This window comes from Panulirus ornatus, chromosome 30, assembly GCF_036320965.1.
Source record: "Panulirus ornatus isolate Po-2019 chromosome 30, ASM3632096v1, whole genome shotgun sequence".
Classification (NCBI taxonomy): domain Eukaryota; kingdom Metazoa; phylum Arthropoda; class Malacostraca; order Decapoda; family Palinuridae; genus Panulirus; species Panulirus ornatus.
Window position 1 is genome coordinate 8,859,702 of NC_092253.1, and position 21,644 is coordinate 8,881,345.

The 21,644-nt window shown below is 43.4% G+C and overlaps 1 protein-coding gene across 20 annotated transcripts in view; it reads right to left on the minus strand.

Moving 5' to 3' along the window:
• The window catches only part of LOC139758387 (uncharacterized), a 126,537-nt gene that overhangs the window by 86,715 nt on the left and 18,178 nt on the right, over positions 1–21,644 (minus strand). For 19 of the 20 annotated variants that reach the window (XR_011714815.1, XR_011714814.1, XM_071679731.1 and 16 more), the window contains exon 2: positions 1,998–2,282. The exons of the other annotated variant lie outside the window; for it this stretch is intronic. Coding sequence is in view for 17 of the 19 variants with exons in the window: in XM_071679731.1 (XP_071535832.1) it covers positions 1,998–2,282 (285 nt within the window). In the remaining 2 variants the exon portion in view is untranslated. The remainder of the gene's footprint in view (positions 1–1,997; positions 2,283–21,644) is intronic. 20 annotated transcript variants of the gene reach the window in all.

Below are 21,644 nucleotides of genomic sequence, written 5' to 3' on the forward strand. Positions count from 1 at the left end.
ACGACCACACCCATTCTGTGGACTGTCAACAACGCACTATGTGAACCTCACCATACGGTCAGCCTCTCAAAACCCCACACCTCTCCGATAACCCCAAGCATACGAGGATTCTGCACCACACCAGACGCCAGCCTTCCCCATCGTTCCTCAGGCTATCATCCTAAACGTCCTCATATTTCTGTCTTCTTCAGGAAGCAGTTAAAAACCTGGGGACTCAAAGCTCACATCCATCCATCCATCCATCTATGCGCCCTCAAGCGAGCGACCAGAAACTTGACTACATGTGGATCACTCTTTCTCGACTCCACGTCCTGAAATTTTCAGCACCTCTAAATGTCAGGGACTGCGAACCCCTGCGGGCACACACACACACACACACACACACAGACACAGAGGAGGCACAGCACCCAGGTGTGCGCTAGACATCGGTACCTACTTAAGACAAGCCTCAAGAAACATTTTATGCGCCCGCGTCTGACAGCCCGTGATAGTCTGCCAACGCATCGCTTCCCTAGCGAACACACCTGTTCGTCAAGGAGGCTTATGAAGCAATCGATCTCAGGGGAGGGATCAAGCTAGTCTCCCACTAATACCTTACGTCTGTGTAGACTCCCTATATACTAAACGACGAATGAGGGGGTCGGGCGGGACAATTAAATCACTACAACATAATAGGTCTAAAAATATGAAGCATGGGAAATATTAAGAATTTAAAATTCCAATATGTGTAAGAGCATTTTTTTTTTTTAGTTGCTACCTCACTGGCATCCAAAACACTCAGCTATATCTAATCTTGACAGGTTACTTCTGCGTATGTCTTGGGGTTGCGGGAAAAAAGAAAAACATATCTTAGTTCCTCTTTAGGTAAGGAGGTGGGGAGTAGGGTTAGTTCCTCTGAAGGTGAGAAGCAGCAATGTTAGTTCCTCTGCAGGTGGGGAGCAGCAATGTTAGTTCCTCTGCAGGTGGGGAGCAGCTATGTTAGTTCCTCTGCAGGTGGGGAGCAGCAGTATGAACTCCTCTACAGGTGGAGAGCAGATGTTAGCAGCAGTGTTAGTTCCTCTGTAGGTGAGGCATGGCAGTGTTATTTCCTCCGCAGGCGGGAAGCAGTGTTAGTTCCTTGTCACGAGAGGCGGAGTAGTGTTAGTTCCCCAAGCGGGTAAGGACCCACCACCAGTGTTAGTCCCTCCTCCAGCAGGTAAGGACCTCACCACCAGCGTTAGCCCCTCCTCCAGCAGGTGAGGACCTCACCATCACCACCAGCGTTAGTCCCTCCCCCAGCAGGTGAGGACCTCACCATCACCACCAGCGTTAGTCCCTCCTCCAGCAGGTGAGGACCTCACCACCAGCGTTAGTCCCTCCTCCAGCAGGTGAGGACCTCACCACCACCACCAGCGTTAGTCCCTCCTCCAGCAGGTGAGGACCTCACCATCACCACCAGCGTTAGTCCCTCCCCCAGCAGGTGAGGACCTCACCATCACCACCAGCGTTAATCCCTCCTCCAGCAGGTGAGAGGACCTCACCACCAGCGTTAGTCTCTCCTCCAGCAGGTGAGAGGACCTCACCACCAACGTTAGTCTCTCCTCCAGCAGGTGAGGACCTCACCACCAGCGTTAGTCCCTCCTCCAGCAGGTGAGGACCTCACGACTAGCGTTAGTCCCTCCTCCAGCAGGTGAGAGGACCTCACCACCAGCGTTAGTCCCTCCTCCAGCAGGTGAGGACCTCACCACCACCACCAGCGTTAGTCCCTCCTCCAGCAGGTGAGGACCTCACCACCACCAGCGTTAATCCCTCCTCCAGCAGGTGAGAGGACCTCACCACCAGCGTTAGTCTCTCCTCCAGCAGGTGAGGACCTCACCACTAGCGTTAATCCCTCCTCCAGCAGGTGAGAGGACCTCACCACCAGCGTTAGTCCCTCCTCCAGCAGGTGAGGACCTCACCACCACCACCAGCGTTAGTCCCTCCCCCAGCAGGCAGTAGCTACGACAACATCAACTCACGGGGCTGGTAGGACCTGGGGCGGATCTTGGGCGGTGCAGCGGCTGCCACCAGGGCAGGCGTGAGATCGTAGTGCTGGGCCAGGCACTGCGTCAGGTTGGTCTTGTCCTGGCCGAGCCTCACGCCCTCCAGGAGTTTCTCCGTGGTGTTCTGGCCGCACGTGTGGAAGAGCTCGGCGGCGCACTGGTCGGCCGTCCAACGCCCTGCGCCGGAGACCATGGCCTGGTGCTCCTCCAAGAGGTAGCACAACTTCGCCAGGAACTGGGTGTTCGCTTCGCGCCATACTCCTGCCATCCACCAAGATGAACACACCCGTTACAATCATCGTCACTACGTCATTCAATGTAATCATCAATGCGCGATTCAAATGTAATTATCACTGCGTAATTCAATGTCATCATCGTCACTACGTCATTCAATGTAATCATCAATGCGTGATTCATTCAGTGTAATCATCAATGCGTGATTCAATGTAATTATCACTGCGTAATTCAATGTCATCATCACTGCGTAATTCAATGTGATTACCAGTGTAATTCAATGTCATCATCACTGCGTAATTCAATGTGATTACCGGTGTAATCCAATGTCATTATCACTGCGTAATTCAATGTGATTACCAATGTGATTACCAGTGTAATTCAATGTCATTATCACTGTGTAATTCAATATGATTACCAGTGTAATTCAATGTAATTATCACAGCAATTCAATGCCATTATCACCACGCAATCCAATGTTATTATCACTATGGATGATGACAGCTTATGAGGCAACGTACTAAGTGTCAGATGAAATTCTAACTTCTAAACTGCCAATTTGACGTATGCTGGTCAAACTTCTAACTAACTTGCTATCTACACGTGACGCACCCCTAACTAAACCTCTAACTTCATCTAACGTAGTGCTAGCTATGCCTCTAACTTCTAAACTGCTATCTGCAAGACACGCACCCCTAACTAAGCTTATAACTTCACCTAACGTAGTGCTGGCTATATCTCTAACTTCTAAACTGCTATCTGCACGTAAAGGACCCCTAACTAAACTTCTAACTTCATCTAGCATAGTGCTAGCCAAACTTCTAACTTCTAAACTGCTATCAGCACGTGACGCACCCCTAACTAAACTTCTAACTCCATTTAACATACTTCTAACTTCTAAAACTGGCAAGGTCATTAATACGGCCAGTGACAACTCAGTTATTTTACAAGTTAAATCATGATCTTTGTGATAACTTCTCCACATCGCTAATTATAACGAGCGTGATAAATTATTTATGTAACGAGACATAAGTTATAATGCTGGTGATAACGTCTCCGCGTAGTCTGTGATAACAAACAAGTTATGATCTCGAGGCTAATTCTACCTCCTAACACATCTATTACAGCAAACTAAACATTAGTGATAACTGACAGGGCTAATAACGACTTTAAAAAAATTTAGTTATCGTTAATCAGATCTCTCAATGATAACTGAAGCAAAAGAACGAGGACAGTTGATAAAGACACTGATAACGCTACTTATCAAAACCTATAACTTTCTTTTTTAATAATCGTAATACAAAGTTTCGACAAGCTAAATATTGATGATAACTCATTGAAATAATCATAAATAACTAAAGAAATGTGATTACTATAAACTGAACCTGGAAGAGAATTCATAAACACAAAATCGTAAAATAGATAAATGGAAAATCATTTACTTAAAATGAAAATATTAACTAAATACATAAGCACATAAAGTCAAAATATTAAGTAAATACATAGTCACTTAAAGTCAAAATATTGACTAAATAGTCAAATAGTCATAGTCAAAATCAAAATATTAAGTAAATACAGATTCATTTTTAAAATTGAAATATTAAGTGAATAGTTAGTCACTTAAAATCAAAATATTAACGAAATACATAGTCACTTAGAATGAAAACTAAGTAAATACATAGTCACTCAAAAATAAAAATATTAAGTAAATACTTAGTCCCTTAAAATTCAAATATTAATTAAATACTTAGTCCCTTAAAATCAAAATATCAAGTGAATACTTAGTTACGTAAAATCAAAATATTAAGTAAATACTTAGTCACTTAAAACTAAAATATAAAGTAAATACTTAGTCACTTGAAAATAAAATATCAAGTAAATAGTCACTTAAAATTAGACTATTAAGTAAATACTTAGTCACTTAAAATTAGAATATTAAATAAATACTTAGTCACTTAAAATTAGAATATCAAATAAATACTTAGTCACTTAAAATTAGAATATCAAATAAATACTTAGTCACTTAAAATTAGAATATCAAAAAAATACTTAAAGTTACCAGACTTAAAGTTAAAAATTCACACCTTCATCAGGATAGATAGGGTAATAGACTCTGAAAGTATCTTAGATATATCAACAGATAGACGGAAGATTATCCGAGTCTGGTTACATTTAGGAACGTATGTGCTATTACCTCCACTCCTAACTGGTATAGATTTGGAACTATATGGTTTCCTGATGAAAATTTTCAGCATCAACCATGGAATCAATAACAGGATTAAAGTCTATCATGTGTGTGTGTGTGTAACCCCATCTATGTGCTATTAACTCCACTCCTAACTGGTATAGATTTGGAACGATATGGTTTCCTGATGAAAATTTTCAGCATCAACCAAGGAATCAATAACAGGATTAAAGTCTATCATGTGTGTGTGTGTGTAACCCCATCTATGTGCTATTAACTCCACTCCTAACTGGTATAGATTTGGAACTATATGGTTTACTGATGAAAATTTTCAGCATCAACCAAGGAATCAATAACAGGATTAAAGTCTATCATGTGTGTGTGTGTGTGTGTGTAACCCCATCTATGTGCTATCAACTCCACTCCTAAGTGGTATAGATTTGGAACTATATGGTTTCCTGATGAAAATTTTCAGCATCAACCAAGGAATCAATAACAGGATTGAAGTCTATCATGTGTATGCGTAATCGAGACAGATATTCACGTCAATGTGATCCTCAAAACCTCACATCAAGCAGATGTTCTCCCCCAGGTGTGTGTTTACCACACCCGTTGAGACAGGTGTGTGGGCGGGTCCTCGCTTCTAAATATACCCGACCACACCCACACCTGTTCCATGGCAGACAGATATTCCGACCCATACTTAAGCTTTCTTCTTTTTTTTTTTTTTTTTCCTTCAAACCGTGAAGCGGGAGCGTTACCGGACTCCGCCCGCACGGAGTTACAGCCTTGGGGGAAGCGAAGGCTCACCTTTGCCAAGCCTGTCATTATCATTATCATTATCATCATCATTATCATCATTATCATCACCAGGGTGTACAGTCTTGTCAGGGTACTCCCCAAAAGAGGGGTCCATTATACCACCCCTCTCCCAGCTACTGGACGTAGCGCCAATGAGCTATGAGAGGGGTGTGGGGGGTGTGGGGGGGGAGGGGGGCTGGAGTAATTCCAAGACCCATAGGGAGAGAGAGAGAGAGAGAGAGAGAGAGAGAGAGAGAGAGAGAGAGAGAGGGGCATGTGCTGGGGGAGGAGGAGGAGGAGGAGGAAGACACGGTGACCTGGCACCTGGTGGGCGAGATGTCATGTGCTGAGGGTTTTATACTACGGGACCCCTCGCTGGGGTGCCAGGTGGTGCTCACCTGAAATGCCCCCCACCTCCACCTCATAGCCAGTGGGTTAGGGGGGGATATACATCTATATATATACATATATATAACTACAGACGTGGTGGCAGCTGGGATTCATGTAAGGAGGAAAAGCGAAAGGTGAGGAGAGGGGTTTTCTTCTCGTATACACCTGCTGGAGGTCTGTGTTTCATGTAAGGACCATATATATATATATTGGAGAGGATCACAATTTTGCGCGTGATCAAGATATTCCTATGAGTCCACGGGGAAAGTGAAACACGAAAACAATCACATGTTTACCAAATGGCGTCCTAGCTTCGTCTCTTCGATGTATATCAACTGACTGGTATATTTCTCTCTTGTGTCTCCCCTGATGATGTGATTATTACACGAAAGTGCACTTGGGAACTTATCGTGTTTCATTTTCCCCGTGGACTCATAGGAATATATATATATATATATATATATATATATATATATATATATATATATACACATATATGTGTGTGTGTGTGTGCGTGTGCACTGATAGCGTACGTGTGTGGGTCTTAGACCGATCGTGAACACCTGAAGAAGGCGTTGAAGAAGATTTTCTTGAGTGGCTGTTTATGACGTGCCGCCGACGACGGCCTTAAATGACCCACCACCCACCTCCCTCAGCAGTCTGACTGGCCTGACGCCCAAGATGAGACCCAGCAATCATCCGTCAAACAAGGCACGATCCAGAGGGAGACGTACCAGTGACGTCTACAGTTCACGATCCAGTGGGAGACATACCAGTGACGTCTACAGTTCACGATCCAGAGGGAGACATACCAGTGACGTCTACAGTTCACGATCAAGAGGGAGACATACCAGTGACGTCTGCAGTTCACGATCCAGAGGGAGACATACCAGTGACGTCTGCAGTTCATGATCCAGAGGGAGACATAACAGTGACGTCTGCAGTTCACGATCCAGAGGGAGACATACCAGTGACGTCTGCAGTTCACGATCCAGAGGGAGACATACCAGTGACGTCTGCAGTTCACGATCCAGAGGGAGACATACCAGTGACGTCTGCAGTTCATGATCCAGAGGGAGACATAACAGTGACGTCTGCAGTTCACGATCCAGAGGGAGACATACCAGTGACGTCTGCAGTTCACGATCCAGAGGGAGACATACCAGTGACGTCTGCAGTTCACGATCCAGAGGGAGACATACCAGTGACGTCTGCAGTTCATGCATGTGGAACATTCTCTTTACAAGTGACGTCTATGAATCACCATAGCAGCAGCGAGCGATCCAGAGGAGGTAATTCCTCCATAAAGGTGAGGCTTCTGGTTTACCCAGAAGGAAGATCTGAAACGAGGATTTTTTTCCCTTTGCGAACCTAAAAGCTGACTGACTCCATGCGTAGCTCCATCACGTCCAATACAGACAGACAGACAGAAAGAAAGAAAGAAAAGGAACTATAGGAATTCCCGGATATATATATATATATATATATATATATATATATATATATATATATATATATATATATATGATATAAACAAGTCTATCAGAAAGGCATGATGACATAATTACAGCAGGCATCGATACATCCATTTTTTTCCAGGGATGACACAGTCATAATTCAACTGAAAAGTTCTTTTTCATGGGGTAAACAGTCGTGAAACACAGTGGGCCAGTTATCTCTACGTGATGCTAACATGTTTGGGCTCTCCTGGTCCTCGTCTGCTTGCTTTAAACTCGGAGTTACAACGGAGCAGACGCTCCGACAACAACAAACCTTTATGCGTTTCATCGGAGAACGGCGGAATGGCATTGTTCAGTGGTTAACCACTCAACCCAGCCATTTTTCCTCTTCATACTTCCAACATTACCAGCACAATCTGCCTGGTTCATGTTAACATATCTTACGAAAATATATCACCCTAGCGCCTGGCAATTCCTAACCTGCCGAGGAAATAGATGAATCATTGGCAACTGTGTATGAGTGTTTCCAGAGTCTGGCAATGTCCTTGGTTTGTCTACAAACAAGAGGACAGATAGGGTCACCATCCTTTTATAGTATCAACACCCTGATGAAACACACTTAAGAAAAGGTCTCCCCCCCCTTTTTTTAGGACTAAATATACTCACGAATCTCTAAAACAGATTATCCAAAGCCCCTCAATCAAGCCTGTGACACGGGGGGGAGGCGTGCGTGCGCGCGCGTCATCGCTCACACCACCAACAAATAGGTATGGTCGCATCTTAATCTGAGGGTAGAGCATGGCTTTAAATAGAGGTCCAGTGACACTCTGAGTGACTCGCTGCCCCTTGAGGGCGTCAGTCAGTCAGTCCACCGATCGATCGAGAGTGAGTCTTAACCTTCAACTTACCGGTATCTCGTAGCTCTACAAATACACTCGAATGACAGTGGTATTAATACAGCGAGGTGTCGTGTGAGTGGACACACCGCGGTAGTGAGTCAAAGGGTGGTGGGTATGTCAGTACTAACCCCCTTCCCAACACACACACACACACACACCCCGACCCGTGGGCACGACGGTATGGCCCTTGAACATGACGGCGCAACACTTGAACGGAGCACGACGGTACGACGCTCTTAAGCACGACGGTACGACACTTGAGCACGACGGTGCGATCCTTAAGCACGACGTTACGTACAAACCATATATACCAGGGGTGGGCAGGAACAGGGGCCATGGGCCACTGTTCCCTTACAGAAACAGATTCATAATCCACAACAAATATATTCTGAAAAAAAATCTTGTACACTTTTTGGATGGGGATGGAAAGATGGAATCGTGAAAAATGGAATTCTTGTTACGCTCATTAAGATAGTAATAATCATAAATGTCCCCTTAGTAATAATTATAAATGTCCCCTTATACAAGACTATATAAGATAGTAATAATTATAAATGTCCCCTTATACAAGACTATATAAGACAGTAATGATTATAAATGTCCCCTTATACAAGACTATATACTCTTATCTAAATCACTAACTCCTCTCTCTCTCTCTCTCTCTCTCTCTCTCTCTCTCTCTCTCTCTCTCTCTCTCTCTCTCTCTCTCCGCCTCTAACAGAACCAGATAAAAGATAACAACCGCCGCTTCTGACGACAATCAATTTGCTCTACGAATTTCCCTGGAGTGTTCAGCCGATGGCTCAGCAGTAATTACAGACTCTTGCTCTAATTACCGGGACACTTTCTCTCCTTCCTTGGTCGCCAGCTCCACACGCCCTCCAGTGAATTTTACAGCCTCTAGGAAGTCTTCGTGATGTGTTCCAGCTTCCAGGAAGTCTTCACGATCTGTTCCAGCTTCCAGTAAGTCTTCGCGATCTGTTCCAGCCTCCTGGAAGTCTTCACGATCTGTTCCAGCTTCCAGGAAGTCTTCACGATCTGTTCCAGCTTCCAGTAAGTCTTCGCGATCTGTTCCAGCCTCCTGGAAGTCTTCACGATCTGTTCCAGCTTCCAGGAAGTCTTCACGATCTGTTCCAGCTTCCAGTAAGTCTTCGCGATCTGTTCCAGCCTCCTGGAAGTCTTCACGATCTGTTCCAGCCTCCAGGAAGTCTTCGCGATCTGTTTCAGCTTCTAGGAAGTCTTCACGATCTGTTCCAGCTTCCAGGAAGTCTTCGCGATCTGTTCCAGCCTCCTGGAAGTCGTCACAGTACAACTCACTCCCCGTACAGTACAATAGATGGGAGACCCCACTAGCGTAGAAATCCCTCCCCGTACAGTACAAGAGACGGAGGACCCCACTAGTGTACAACTCCCTAGTCGTACAGTACAAGAGACGGGGGACCCCACTAGTGTACAACTCCCTAGTCGTACAGTACAAGAGACGGGGGACCCCACTAGTGTACAACTCCCTAGTCGTACAGTACAAGAGACGGGGGACCCCACTAGTGTACAACTCCCTCGTCGTACAGTACAAGAGAGGTGTACAACTCCCTCGCCGTACAGTACAAGAAAGTCATTACGACCAACCCAGTGAGACCAATCCGGGGAGCGAGACCATGACAAGAGACTGGTCAATAAATCTCTTTACATAGGATTTATAAAGGGGATAAACCCGACGTACAGATACAGTACAACCATGTAGGGGTTTACGTCATAGGAATTCTAGCCCGTGTGTGTGTGTGTGTGTGTGTGTGTGTGTGTGTGTTTGTCGTACACAAGGTAACCGCTAAAAGACTACTGAGTCGTTGGAGGTGCCCATATCTAAGTCCAATTACGGCGGTAGACGTGACCTTCCTCCGTAGGCGAAGGTCATCATCGGGGGTGTCTCTCACTAACCCGAGCCCTTCCTCGACCAATAGGGTTTTCCGCCGCCCGTACGTGCCGTGGTCCTCTCCACATTCCCGGGGATAGACTCAGGGCGAAGTATGGTGCGGGGCCTTTCCCATCCCCACACACACGCAACACTGGGTTATCCTCATCCTTACCCCACACATTCAACACTGGGTTATTCTTATCCTTACCCACACACACTCAACACTGGGTTATCCTCATCCTTACCCACACACACTCAACACTGGGTTATCCTCATCCTTACCCACACACTCCACACTGGGTACGTCAAGGACCACCTCTTCACCCAGACCCACCGCTCTTAAAACTACACCACACTTAACGCAGAGTGAGTTAAAGTTTGCCTCCTCCCCATTAACTTCGTCCTCAACCTTGGCCAAGTCTTACGTCGTCCTCAACCTTGGCCAACTCTTACCTCGTCCTCAACCTTGGCCAAGTCTTACGTCGTCCTCAGCCTTAGCCAACTCCTACCTCGTCCTTAACCTTGGCCAACTCTTACCTCGTCCTCAACCTTGGCCAACTCCTACCTCGTCCTCAACCTTGGCCAACTCTTACCTCGTCCTCAACCTTGGTCATCTCCCACCTCGTCCTCAACCCCCTCCCCTCCTCCTCCTACGTCGTCCACTACGGCCATCCACCAGGTACGTGCTGTACCAACCTCCACCTAACATCACCACTTCCACTCAAACACTCACGACAGACTCTGCCACTCGTATTCCGAACGTCCACACTTCTCACGGCGCTCGTCTTCAGGGTGTGCGTGTGTGTGTGTGTGTGTGTGTGCGTGTGTGTGTGTGTGTGTGTGTGTGTGTGTGTGTGTGTGTGTGTGTGTGTGTGTGAGAGAGAGAGAGAGAGAGAGAGAGAGAGAGAGAGATTCCTGACATATTCTCGCCCCCTCTTTTCTCGTTTATCCGTCATCATCCTCTCTCTCTCTCTCTCTCTCTCTCTCTCTCTCTCTCTCTCTCTCTCTCTCTCTCTCTCTCTTCCTCCCTCCCTTCCTGGCATCTCCCTCCCACCTCCTGGACGTCTCTGGTCGTCGACAGCCACTTCAAAATCGTGAAGACGCTCTCCAGTCAATATACCGGCGAGGCAGTGTAAACACTTGAGTCGATGGAAGACCTTGCTAGAGAGCCAGCCAGCCAGCTACCCACCCAAGCTACCCACCCAGCTAGCCAGCTAGCCAGACAGTCAGCTAATTAGCCAGCCAGCCAGTCAACCAGCCAGCCAGCTATCTAGCTAGCCAGACAGCTAGCTAACTAGCCAGCCAGCTAGCTAACTAGCCAGCCAGCCAACTAGCCAGCCAAGCTAGCCAGACAGTTAGCCAGACAGCCAGCTAGCCAGCTAACCAGACAGCCAGCAAGCCAACTAGCCAGACAGCCAGCTAATTAGCCAGCCAGCCAGTCAACTAGCCAGCCAGCCAGCCAACTAGCCAGCCAGCCAGCTAACTAGTCAGCCAACCAGCCAGCTAACTAGTCAGCTAACCAGCCAGTCAACTATTCAGCTAACCAGCCAGTCAACTAGCCAGCCAGCCAGCTAACTAACCAGCCACCCAGCCAGTCAACAAGCTAGCCAGCCAGTCAACAAGCCAGCCAGCTAGCCAGCCAGCCAGTCAACTAACTAGTCAGCCAGCCAGCCAGTCAACCAGTCAACCAGCCAGCCTAGAGCCTGCCCGCCCGGGTGACTGACGTTATCAAAACACCCCCTTCTCCCTGCCTCCGTTTGTTTACACTCTGTTAACGTTTAAAACACGCCGTCGCCCGAGCAGCTATTCCATCCCTTTTGATGTCATCATCGAACAGAAAAAAAAAAAAAAAAACGAAAAAAAAAAATCCAAAACAAAAACACCCACGCGAGGAACCCAAGTGCGTTTTTCACCGTTGGCCGGTCATCTGCCTCACACCAGTGTATACATCCTGATTGTACATGTATACACGTCTGTTGCTAACATCCGCTTCTTTGACGGGGTCCGATGTACAACTACCAGACACTAATGGATAGGGAGTCCTACCTCTGACCATGAATAGGCTCAGTTTCCACCCTCCCAATTGGCGCTTATATGTTACATATTTCCAAGTGTTATGGAGAGGGGGTTGTATTTTCAACACCTGTAAACCTGTGGTTTACTCTCCAAAGCTCATGTAGTTCATGTAAGCCTGATTATGAACGTACATGTTAAACTGTGTTTACCCTTTCTTACCAATATGGAAAACGGAGTGACAAGAGAGAGAGACTTTAGCAATACAGGAACAAGTAAAAGAATATAACAATACAAGCTCAATAAAGAATATATATATATATATATATATATATATATATATATATATATATATATATATATATATATATATATATATATAAAATCCATAAATATAAAAAAAGAGCCTTTTACGCGTGAAAATAGCTGGTAATTCAAATAAAGGTAACTTTTAGATGTCTTTCACCATGTGTTTAAAACATGTACGCAAAAATCTAAATACACAGCCCCACCGTTTTCATCCAACAGTAAAATGTTACATCTGCATCACCCCAAATAACTTGGCTGATGGAGTTTTCAAATGGTAAGTCAGATACATTTTTGGACGCAGTAATGTAGCGTAATTCAATTCATTAACAACGACTCAAAAAATAAAAGTTTTTAACACGGCATTTGAACCCACGAGCGAGGCTGTCATGTTGATGCTCGTACTCTGAATTGGGGGTGATATATATATATATATATATATATATATATATATATATATATATATATATATATATATATATATATATGAGACGAAGGGTATTCGAGTACATAGTATTCGAATAGTCATTTCCCTATTAGGGACGATCATTGCCCAGCATAGCGCTCCCGCCTGTTGCACAGGGGTCCCGGGTTCGATCCTGGCTGTTGGGGGTTTGTATGATATATATATATATATATATATTATATATATCACTGTACTCCGCCTACTTGTGTTTTCGTGAAAAGTCAAGGGCGTGGCTGAATCATCATCGTTTAAGGTAAGGAGGGACAGCTTCGTTGATGAACTCCGTGCCATAGGAATCCAAAGTTTACCTTCCGATTGTCACGCAGCAGCAAAGCCCTAAAGAAACGTGCTGTTGTTTTACGATAATTCTGAAGTATGGCTTCCTATTTGACGATTCTCATCGGATCCGACTTCTTGTTCTGCTCTGCAAACGTTCAATTCCCTCAACGAATCATATTCAGTTATCTACAGACTTACTATATATATCTATCCGAAGAACTATTACTTAAATCAACCTCTGAAGTGAGCATGAAACCAACTGTCCTACTTCACCATACTGAGATTAAACTTGTTTTTTAAGTCCAGTGAAGTCGTGGGTCACTATCCCACTGGCCATCTTTCAGTGACCAAGTTTTATCAACTGCGTCACATGATTATTGTGTGGCTGTTGGCAACTCATGTCTGTGTGTGGGGGGATCGTGTGATATTTCTATTCATTGATCGTAGTAGCTACGTCCTGTGTCTCTGCAGCTTCTCACGTTTTCCACATCAGCTAACGTCCTGTTCTCTTTTCAAAGGCAAGTTTTGTTTTTTTTTTTGCACCTCAAAACTTAAACTATTCTTTCCTTATAATGATATACAATATTATATATCATGACACAAGTTTATGATATAACGTACCCCCGTACTCTGCTACATCCAGCAGAGTTCTTACATGAGCACTCGCAGTCATGATTTACAACACCAAGAAGACTTGCCAAGTCTTAGTTGGACCTTGTCGCAAGGCTGGCCGACAAGTGACTTCGTCGACCTACACGGTACGGTTCCTCATCCAGGTCGCATAGCCTGATTCAGCGAGCAAATATCTCGCTACTCCCATCAAAAACTGAGCGAGCAAACACCATGCTTTCTCCTCTCTCGGTTCATATCGACGAGCAAATATCGAATATACAAACTGATACTATGTGCAAATCTTACAAATGCCAGTGAGAAAGTAGTCAACATGGACGCACCATTTTCTAAGTATTGCCAAGTTTATGAAGAAGAAATATTTGGCAGTTATTTAGGGATGAAAACACCTGCCAGCAACGTCTCATACTCCTCTTTGGGAAAGGAATACTAGCGAGCGGCATATCCAGTAACTGTACCAGGTGTTGCGTGAGTTTCCAAAGAAAGGCTTAAAAGCTTCAGCTAGGCTTGCACGAAACTGCCTTTTCTATGGCTGTCGTAAAAACACCCAACAGTATTTAACCCCACATAACAATATGTCGATCGTAAAATATAATATATATATATATATATATATATATATATATATATATATATATATATATATATATATATGCAACGGCAAAATACTTCAAGTAATAAACGATACTGTTGTATCAGGCATAAACATGGCGATTGCGAAACATCCAATGGTGTAATACCTTACGAAAATTATGAACTGCGAGGCATAAATCTGTCCAAATCTGAATACACATTATAATTTCTTACAAAATACATTATTGGGTACTGAGAAATATTACGACATAACAATCACTCCACTACAATTCAAGCTACAGAACACTTGTTCAGTAAGAATGCATTAAATCATCCAAGATTACACCACAGAAGTTCCGGGAGGGAGTGTTTGGCTTGCTTTTTGCTCCTCGAACTATCTATTCAAGACGACCTTAAAAAAGTGAAGAATCTATTATCTTTTCTCTTTCGTGACACTTGCATTGTGTACCATTAACCTTCCATTATGGTCTGTAAAATCTTTTCTTACGTATTACGTCTGGCCTTAGACTCCTTAACATCTTTAAACCAATAACATTTGTATAATACACCAACTGATGCTAAAGCGTTACAAAAACTAAGGAAACATAATTCCCAAAGCATTTCTTTGTATTCTAGCACGTAAAGCCTCCAGAAGAACCTAGATCTCTCTTTATAGGAAATTCTCAGACCTCAGAAAAGAAAAAATAAGAAATAAAATGTTCAAGCCACCCGATATACTACTCATCGATCAAGCTAACAGTGCGGTCCAGCCAGTAAACACATTTAACTTAGCCACATACTGAACAATCATTTTGCAGTCCAGTATAAACTCGAGTTGAATTTATCACCATTGCTTTCCATCTTAGTATTCGTATACTGAATTCTTATATATATATATATACAAAGTCCTTGTATTAACTTTCTAAAATGGGAAACAGAAAAAATATATATATATATGGGGCACCAGTTCATTTTCATCCTTAAAAGTGAAATAAGGAGAATTTCTTGACATTACTTCCCTGGAGACATTTAACAAAAAAAAAAAAAAAACTAATAAATCATCTTTGGATCAAAATTTTACCTGAACTGGAAAAAAACCAAAGAAAGATAACGTCTCCAGTCCAGTATCTTTTCCTCTCTGTGTACGTGGGAACGCCGGGCGTCCCTTGTGGCCCCGGTGGGGAACAATGCCTAGCTGCTCCGTTCCGGTACACGGGATGACACGGACATTGCTCACCCCAGCGTCAGGCGAGGGAGGGAGGGTTAGGCTGAGCGAAAGAGCAAACATACACCTGGCATAAATAAACACAAGGGTGGATTTGCCTGCTGGTGTCAGCTGCTGTGTAGGCAGCACAGACCCCCGCCGTTGGTGGAGATGACGCCCACCAACAACGCCTCTCCTCCACGTCCTTCACCTTTAAGTATATATATAATCAGCATCAGGAAAAGAAACATTACATTATTGCAATACATTATTACGGTTAACCAGAGACCACTGACAGAGTTGTGGTGGTGACAAGTTCGTATAGATGTGATAGGTTCGTTACGTAAAAGAGAGAGAGAGAGCGAACTAGTATCTTCAGAGGCTAACGAGCGAGGGAAATGCAAGGCTCCCCCGTGTATTAATATGCTCTCACAGCGCGACGCCAGAAAACTTTGCTTTGCAGATGGGTAGTTGGCAAGGTTGGAATTTCTCGACCCGCACACACACACACACATTACCAAGATTCCGCCCGCACAAGACCTTGTTTCGTCGGTATTTTCCTTACCATTACCACTTTATCAAGATTCATTAATGCTACGGTAATTTGTTTTATCTCTACGACTGAAAATGAGCGTCGTAAATTCTGCGCGAATATCATATTTTCCATCACACTTGTCAACTACATTTTGAATTCATGTCAGAGGCATATTTGTCAGCGTATCATGAAAACTTTCTGATGAATGATCTATTAAAGTACACTACATGCAATTTACGAACGTTTACCTTACATGATAGGATTTTCCTCTCTCTCTCTCTCTCTCTCTCTCTCTCTCTCTCTCTCTCTCTCTCTCTCTCTATCTATCTATCTATCTATCTATCTATTTAACAATTTCGGGAGGAGTGTAGACATCCGGTGAGTCATTCATAACAATATGATTAATAATTGGAATGAGAGAAATATTAATTACTCCATACAGAAGGCATAGAAACCCGAAGCATCGTGCAAATGCACACACACACACACACACACACACACACACACACACATATATATATATATATATATATATATATATATATATATATATATATATATATATATATATATATATATATATATACGCTCACATCAGAATCTGCAATTACAATTATAAATCAGGTGATTGAATACGTAAAAGATACCCATTGTAATAATACGCTCTACAGCATATTTACACCATAAAACACATATATACAATCACAATACAGTAGAAAAATAGATAAAACATTCTCTCTAAAAATAAAAAAGACCCACTATCTCACAGGCCAAGCTCTGCTCTTGTTCTGCAGTAATAATAGCAATATTTTGCGAGTTGGGGAAGAAATGGCAGGTAAATATTATATTTCAAACGTATCAGGTGACCGTACGGAGTGAATATGAATATTGTATTAGACTCAATTTTCAAGGACATTAGAGTTAATTGAATAACAGGATGAAGGTAGGGTCTGGGAATATGCGCTAGGTTTAAATGGCCGTCGCCAATCCACGATGTAAATGGCAAAAGCCTTGGCGTCGCGTCGTTTTAAATGCCCGTCATGACGCGATGTATTTAAATGGCTGTACTGTTTGGGTTATAATGCTTCTTGTTTTCTTCATTTTAGATTCTGTCAATTTTCTTTTGTCTGTAGGACTTTAATATCTAAGCAAAGTTCCTGAAAAGTTTAGTATTCTGAGATGTTTCATTTTACACACAGAACTATGTCTGCCCTATATACAATGCGGCATTTTTTTTTTTTTCAAAGTCCCTTGTTCGGTTTACTGGGCAAGCTTATCTTGTTTGCCTCCACCTGACCAAGTTAAGCTATGTGTTTACCTCCGAAAGGCCAAGCTAATGTATTTATCTTCCTCTAAACGTCTAATGTGATGCATTCAACCATCAGTAACACTGACCATAGCAGGGAGAGAGAGAGAGAGAGAGAGAGAGAGAGAGAGAGAGAGAGAGAGAGAGAGAGAGAGAGAGAGAGAGAGAGAGAGAGAGAAATTCTTCCACATCAGAAGTACGGATTACGTAAAGACCACAACATGCTTGCTACCGTAGGAGGGTAGGCGTTTAATCAATAAGTAAATATTGACAGGAGCCCTCACACCACCACCGCCACACAGGAGGCACGGTGGTTGGTTATATTCAAGGTGTGTGTGGTTGGCCCAGTATGCCTCGTCGATACCCTGCACAGAGTTAGCGAACGCTAAGACGACAACACTTCATGTAATGATTATTAGATGGAAGGGAGTGGGGCTTTGGCTCCCCTGGGACGGTGTTGACCGTTATTGATTGCGTCGTTCGTGTGTGTGCAACCCGGCCTGAGAGAGAGAGAGAGAGAGAGAGAGAGAGAGAGAGAGAGAGAGAGAGAGAGAGAGAGAGAGAGAGAGAGAGGCTTGTGTGGTGTCGGGCCACCAGACTTAACTCACAATAAGCGTCTTGACACCTGCCCGGTCGGCGGAGTTATTATGATTCTATCCGACCTAGAATATAATAATGTAGACCTTTGTGAACGTTGTGTCCTTGAGCGCATTCAAGCTTTAAGGCCGTAAGTAAAACAGAAGAGCATGACTTCCCCCTCCGCCACAAAAGGCTTTGACACACACACACACACACACACACACACACACACACACATCTTGTCCTGATTTCGGTACATAATGTCATCAGTCTCTCATATCAATTTCATACGTTTCTAGCAAACTTTAGCTGCAAGCAAGACGATCACAAAATACCCTAAAACATTCGTTTCCCTCCAACATTTCACAATGCCCAAAACCACCCCGGAATGTATGTATCATTTACATACATATTTTGAACGGAACTTCACTAAGGTCTTCATAGAAGTCTTGAAATAATAGGGTACTATTCAAGGCCACATGCATAGTGAGAGAGTATGTGGTCTTAGAATGATCTTGACCAGATTTAAAAGAATTTTCGGTTGGTGGATGTAAGCTTACGTTAACGGCCTTATTAAAGACCCTGGCAGTTGATAGGCAACCCAACCAACCAACTCAAGCGAACTTCTTTTGGAGTTAGGCTATCCCAACCAACCAACTCAAGCGAACTTCTTTTGGAGTTAGGCTATCATGAACTTCTTTTGGAGTTAGGCTATCATGAACTTCTTTTGGAGTTAGGCTATCATTCTTCCTGGTCTATGATATACCAACATACTTCTTTACAAACTGCAGCATCTATCTGTTGTAATATAACTGGGTAAATATCAGGCATAACCAAATTACCTTGAGACGATTACATTTAGGAAACTTTTAAGTTGTTTAAACTGGCTATAGCCTGCAACCCGTTACCTCATCTCCAAAACAACAGACAACATGGGTCTTCCTTTTATTGGCCAAATATTCTTATTTGTTGTTTCAAATCATAATGGTAATGATTTTAATGTCTGTAAGGTCTTCATGTTCATTACTATTTTACTGCCACTGACATCACCATGACTAGTGTTCGCTGAAGTGAGATAAATAATCTCTGATAAAATACTTGATGCAATTAAATGATCAAATGAAAACAGACTTTTGGCAATTAATAATCGGTAAAAATGATGATTGAAACTTCCGTAAAAGTGGATTTTTTTTCTCTAAACTTTACCATTTAACCAATATGTCTCCCAGTGTTAATGTAAAGGGACCAGACTGATGGTATGTAAAGGGACGGTGATGTATGTAGATGGAGGGAGGTCTAATGGCATGTAACAAGATGGAAAAACAATGTCCTATGATGGACCTAGACTAGCAGGATGCAGAGGGAGGGAAGGCTGCCGAACAGGATGATAGAAGACTGGCAATCATGTAAAATGTATGGAGGACTGTTGACATGTAATGTGAGGGAATACAGGAGGGGTATAGGCAGATGGAAGACTAATAACATGTGTAAACAAAGGAACTGTAATGACATGTAAGAAGGAAGTCTGACGTCATACGGGGAGGGAAAGAAGGTGGGTGACAAGCACTGGAAGGGGAGAAAAATATTGCACATAGAGGGAGCACTAATGTCATGTACATGGCTGGGAACGAGGAGCACATAGAAGGAAGAGTAAGCTATACTGCATCCGTTTGTTATACAGCAGAGCACGAAAAACTCCAAATTAGTGCTACCCAGCCATTAACTCGTTATAAAATACAAGGACCCTTTATTCTTAACGGTGAGTGGCAACACACACACACACACACACACACACACACACACACTATAATCAATGGAAACCTTGGTAATAAAATATTCCTCTTTGACCAGTCTCGTTCGCTATGTTCCCCACACCATACGACAACGGAAAGTTTTGCTAGCAACTTATGAACCTGAATTGATGGTAGCACCACAACAGGTTATCAGTGGAGAGAGAGAGAGAGAGAGAGAGAGAGAGAGAGAGAGAGAGAGAGAGAGAGAGAGAGAGAGAGAGAGAGAGAGAGAGAGAGAGAGAGAGAGAGAGAGAGAGAGAGAGAGAGAGAGAGAGAGAGAGAGAGAGAGAGAGAGAGAGAGAGAGAGAGTCTGACATTCACTACATAATGGAAGTCCATTTATGAGTAAATATGACCTTTTGGAGACCAAGGGTATGCGAAAAGAGAATAACAATAATGTTCATCATATTCATGATTATTCCTCACAAGGAATGTGTAAAACACATAACTTTATCAAGTCCTATATCTGGACCAGAAACACCCTGTTGAATGTAAAAATTCTTCTAAGGTTCAATAACGGCATTTTTCATAGTCACGCAGATGAAAACGTAACTCAATACCGTATCTTTTTTTTTTTCTGAGACAACTGCGTAGCATGGTAGACATTGAGTCACATCAGCGCCAGCAGTCTCCCTGTTCACCTGCAACTAAACGCTGATCATATAACGTGAAACCTCTGTATCTGATACTCAATACACTTCGTTTCCCATGATCTGATATACTGAACGACGAAATGAAATGTAACTGTTTTGGATTTTGCCTGAGTTATGCCTCTTGGAACAACAAATTGGTTCATACAAGTAGGGGTGGGAAATTCCACCTTTGGCTATGGAACCTTGTACAAATGAATGCATTAAAGGTTTTGACATAGGCAAGATGACACAACATGATCCTTACATGACTGAAAATCATATATAAAAGAATACATTGCCTCTATCTCTGTTATGTCAGTACCTCTGTCTAAAACTGTCCAGTGTAGCGACTGTAGCCTAGTTCACACGGAACATACTTGCCATGTGCGCATTCCTAAAAAGATCACAACCTATTCTTACCCACCAGATCCAGTAGGTTCCCCGCATTCTAAGCTATGTAACCCCACGTTCAACTTTTCCCCAACCTCACATATCCTACAAGAGAACTTGGATTTAAACCTTCTCAAACAGGATCAGCAGTAATACAGCCCAAACTCGAACGTGCGGTGGGAACAAGAACTGTAAAGCGAGAGAGGCTTGGATAACCTCGACGGACTGTCGATAGTTCAGCTAAGCTTCGATTACCTAAACAGATTATCGGAGCTACGCTGCAGGACTTCGATTACCTCGATGGATTATTGAAAGCTTAAAAGGGGGTTAGCCACGGCTGAGAGCCTCCGGAGACACAGGATAAGACAACTGCAGCAGCAGCCACGCCCCTGCTGGCAAGCCTACCTAACGCTGTACCTTCGCTGTCAGAGTGGAGCCAAAATCATGGGCCAAGGCACACTCAGTCCAAGGCAAACACAAGCCAGCTAATAAATGCAACGTCTTTTTGGCCAGATAATCTAGCACACTAGCACCTGCTAACACAGTTGACAGCAATGCTGCTTTTTTCACATTGGAGGCTCCAGTCACGGACAAATGTCCACATCAAGGACTGGGATTTAAGTGAAATATGAAAAGATTAATGGGGAAAATGAAGAAACAAGGAAAAGTATTCATTACTGCATGATGGTTACGCCTGCCAACATTAAAATCTAATTCAAAGAAAAATAACCTACCTAACATTAAAAAAAAAAGAGCCAAGGGAAATAACATGGGTTTTATCTTTATTAACAGTTCTGTTTTTGTCAAGTTTCATACGTGGTGACGAATCAGGGTTCACGACAATGTCTTCCATCCTCCCATCAAATCTGACGTTTTCCGTTCTTCCTCTTTCCTCCTCTAGCTTCCTTCTCATGCCTTTCTCTGCTTGTGAGTGGCACTGGTGTTGACACCACCAACAACGAGGAAGTCTTCCTTACGTCAATTAGATTCTAGCTGGGGTGAGTCACTGGCAAGGGAGCGAGCAAGGCATTTTACG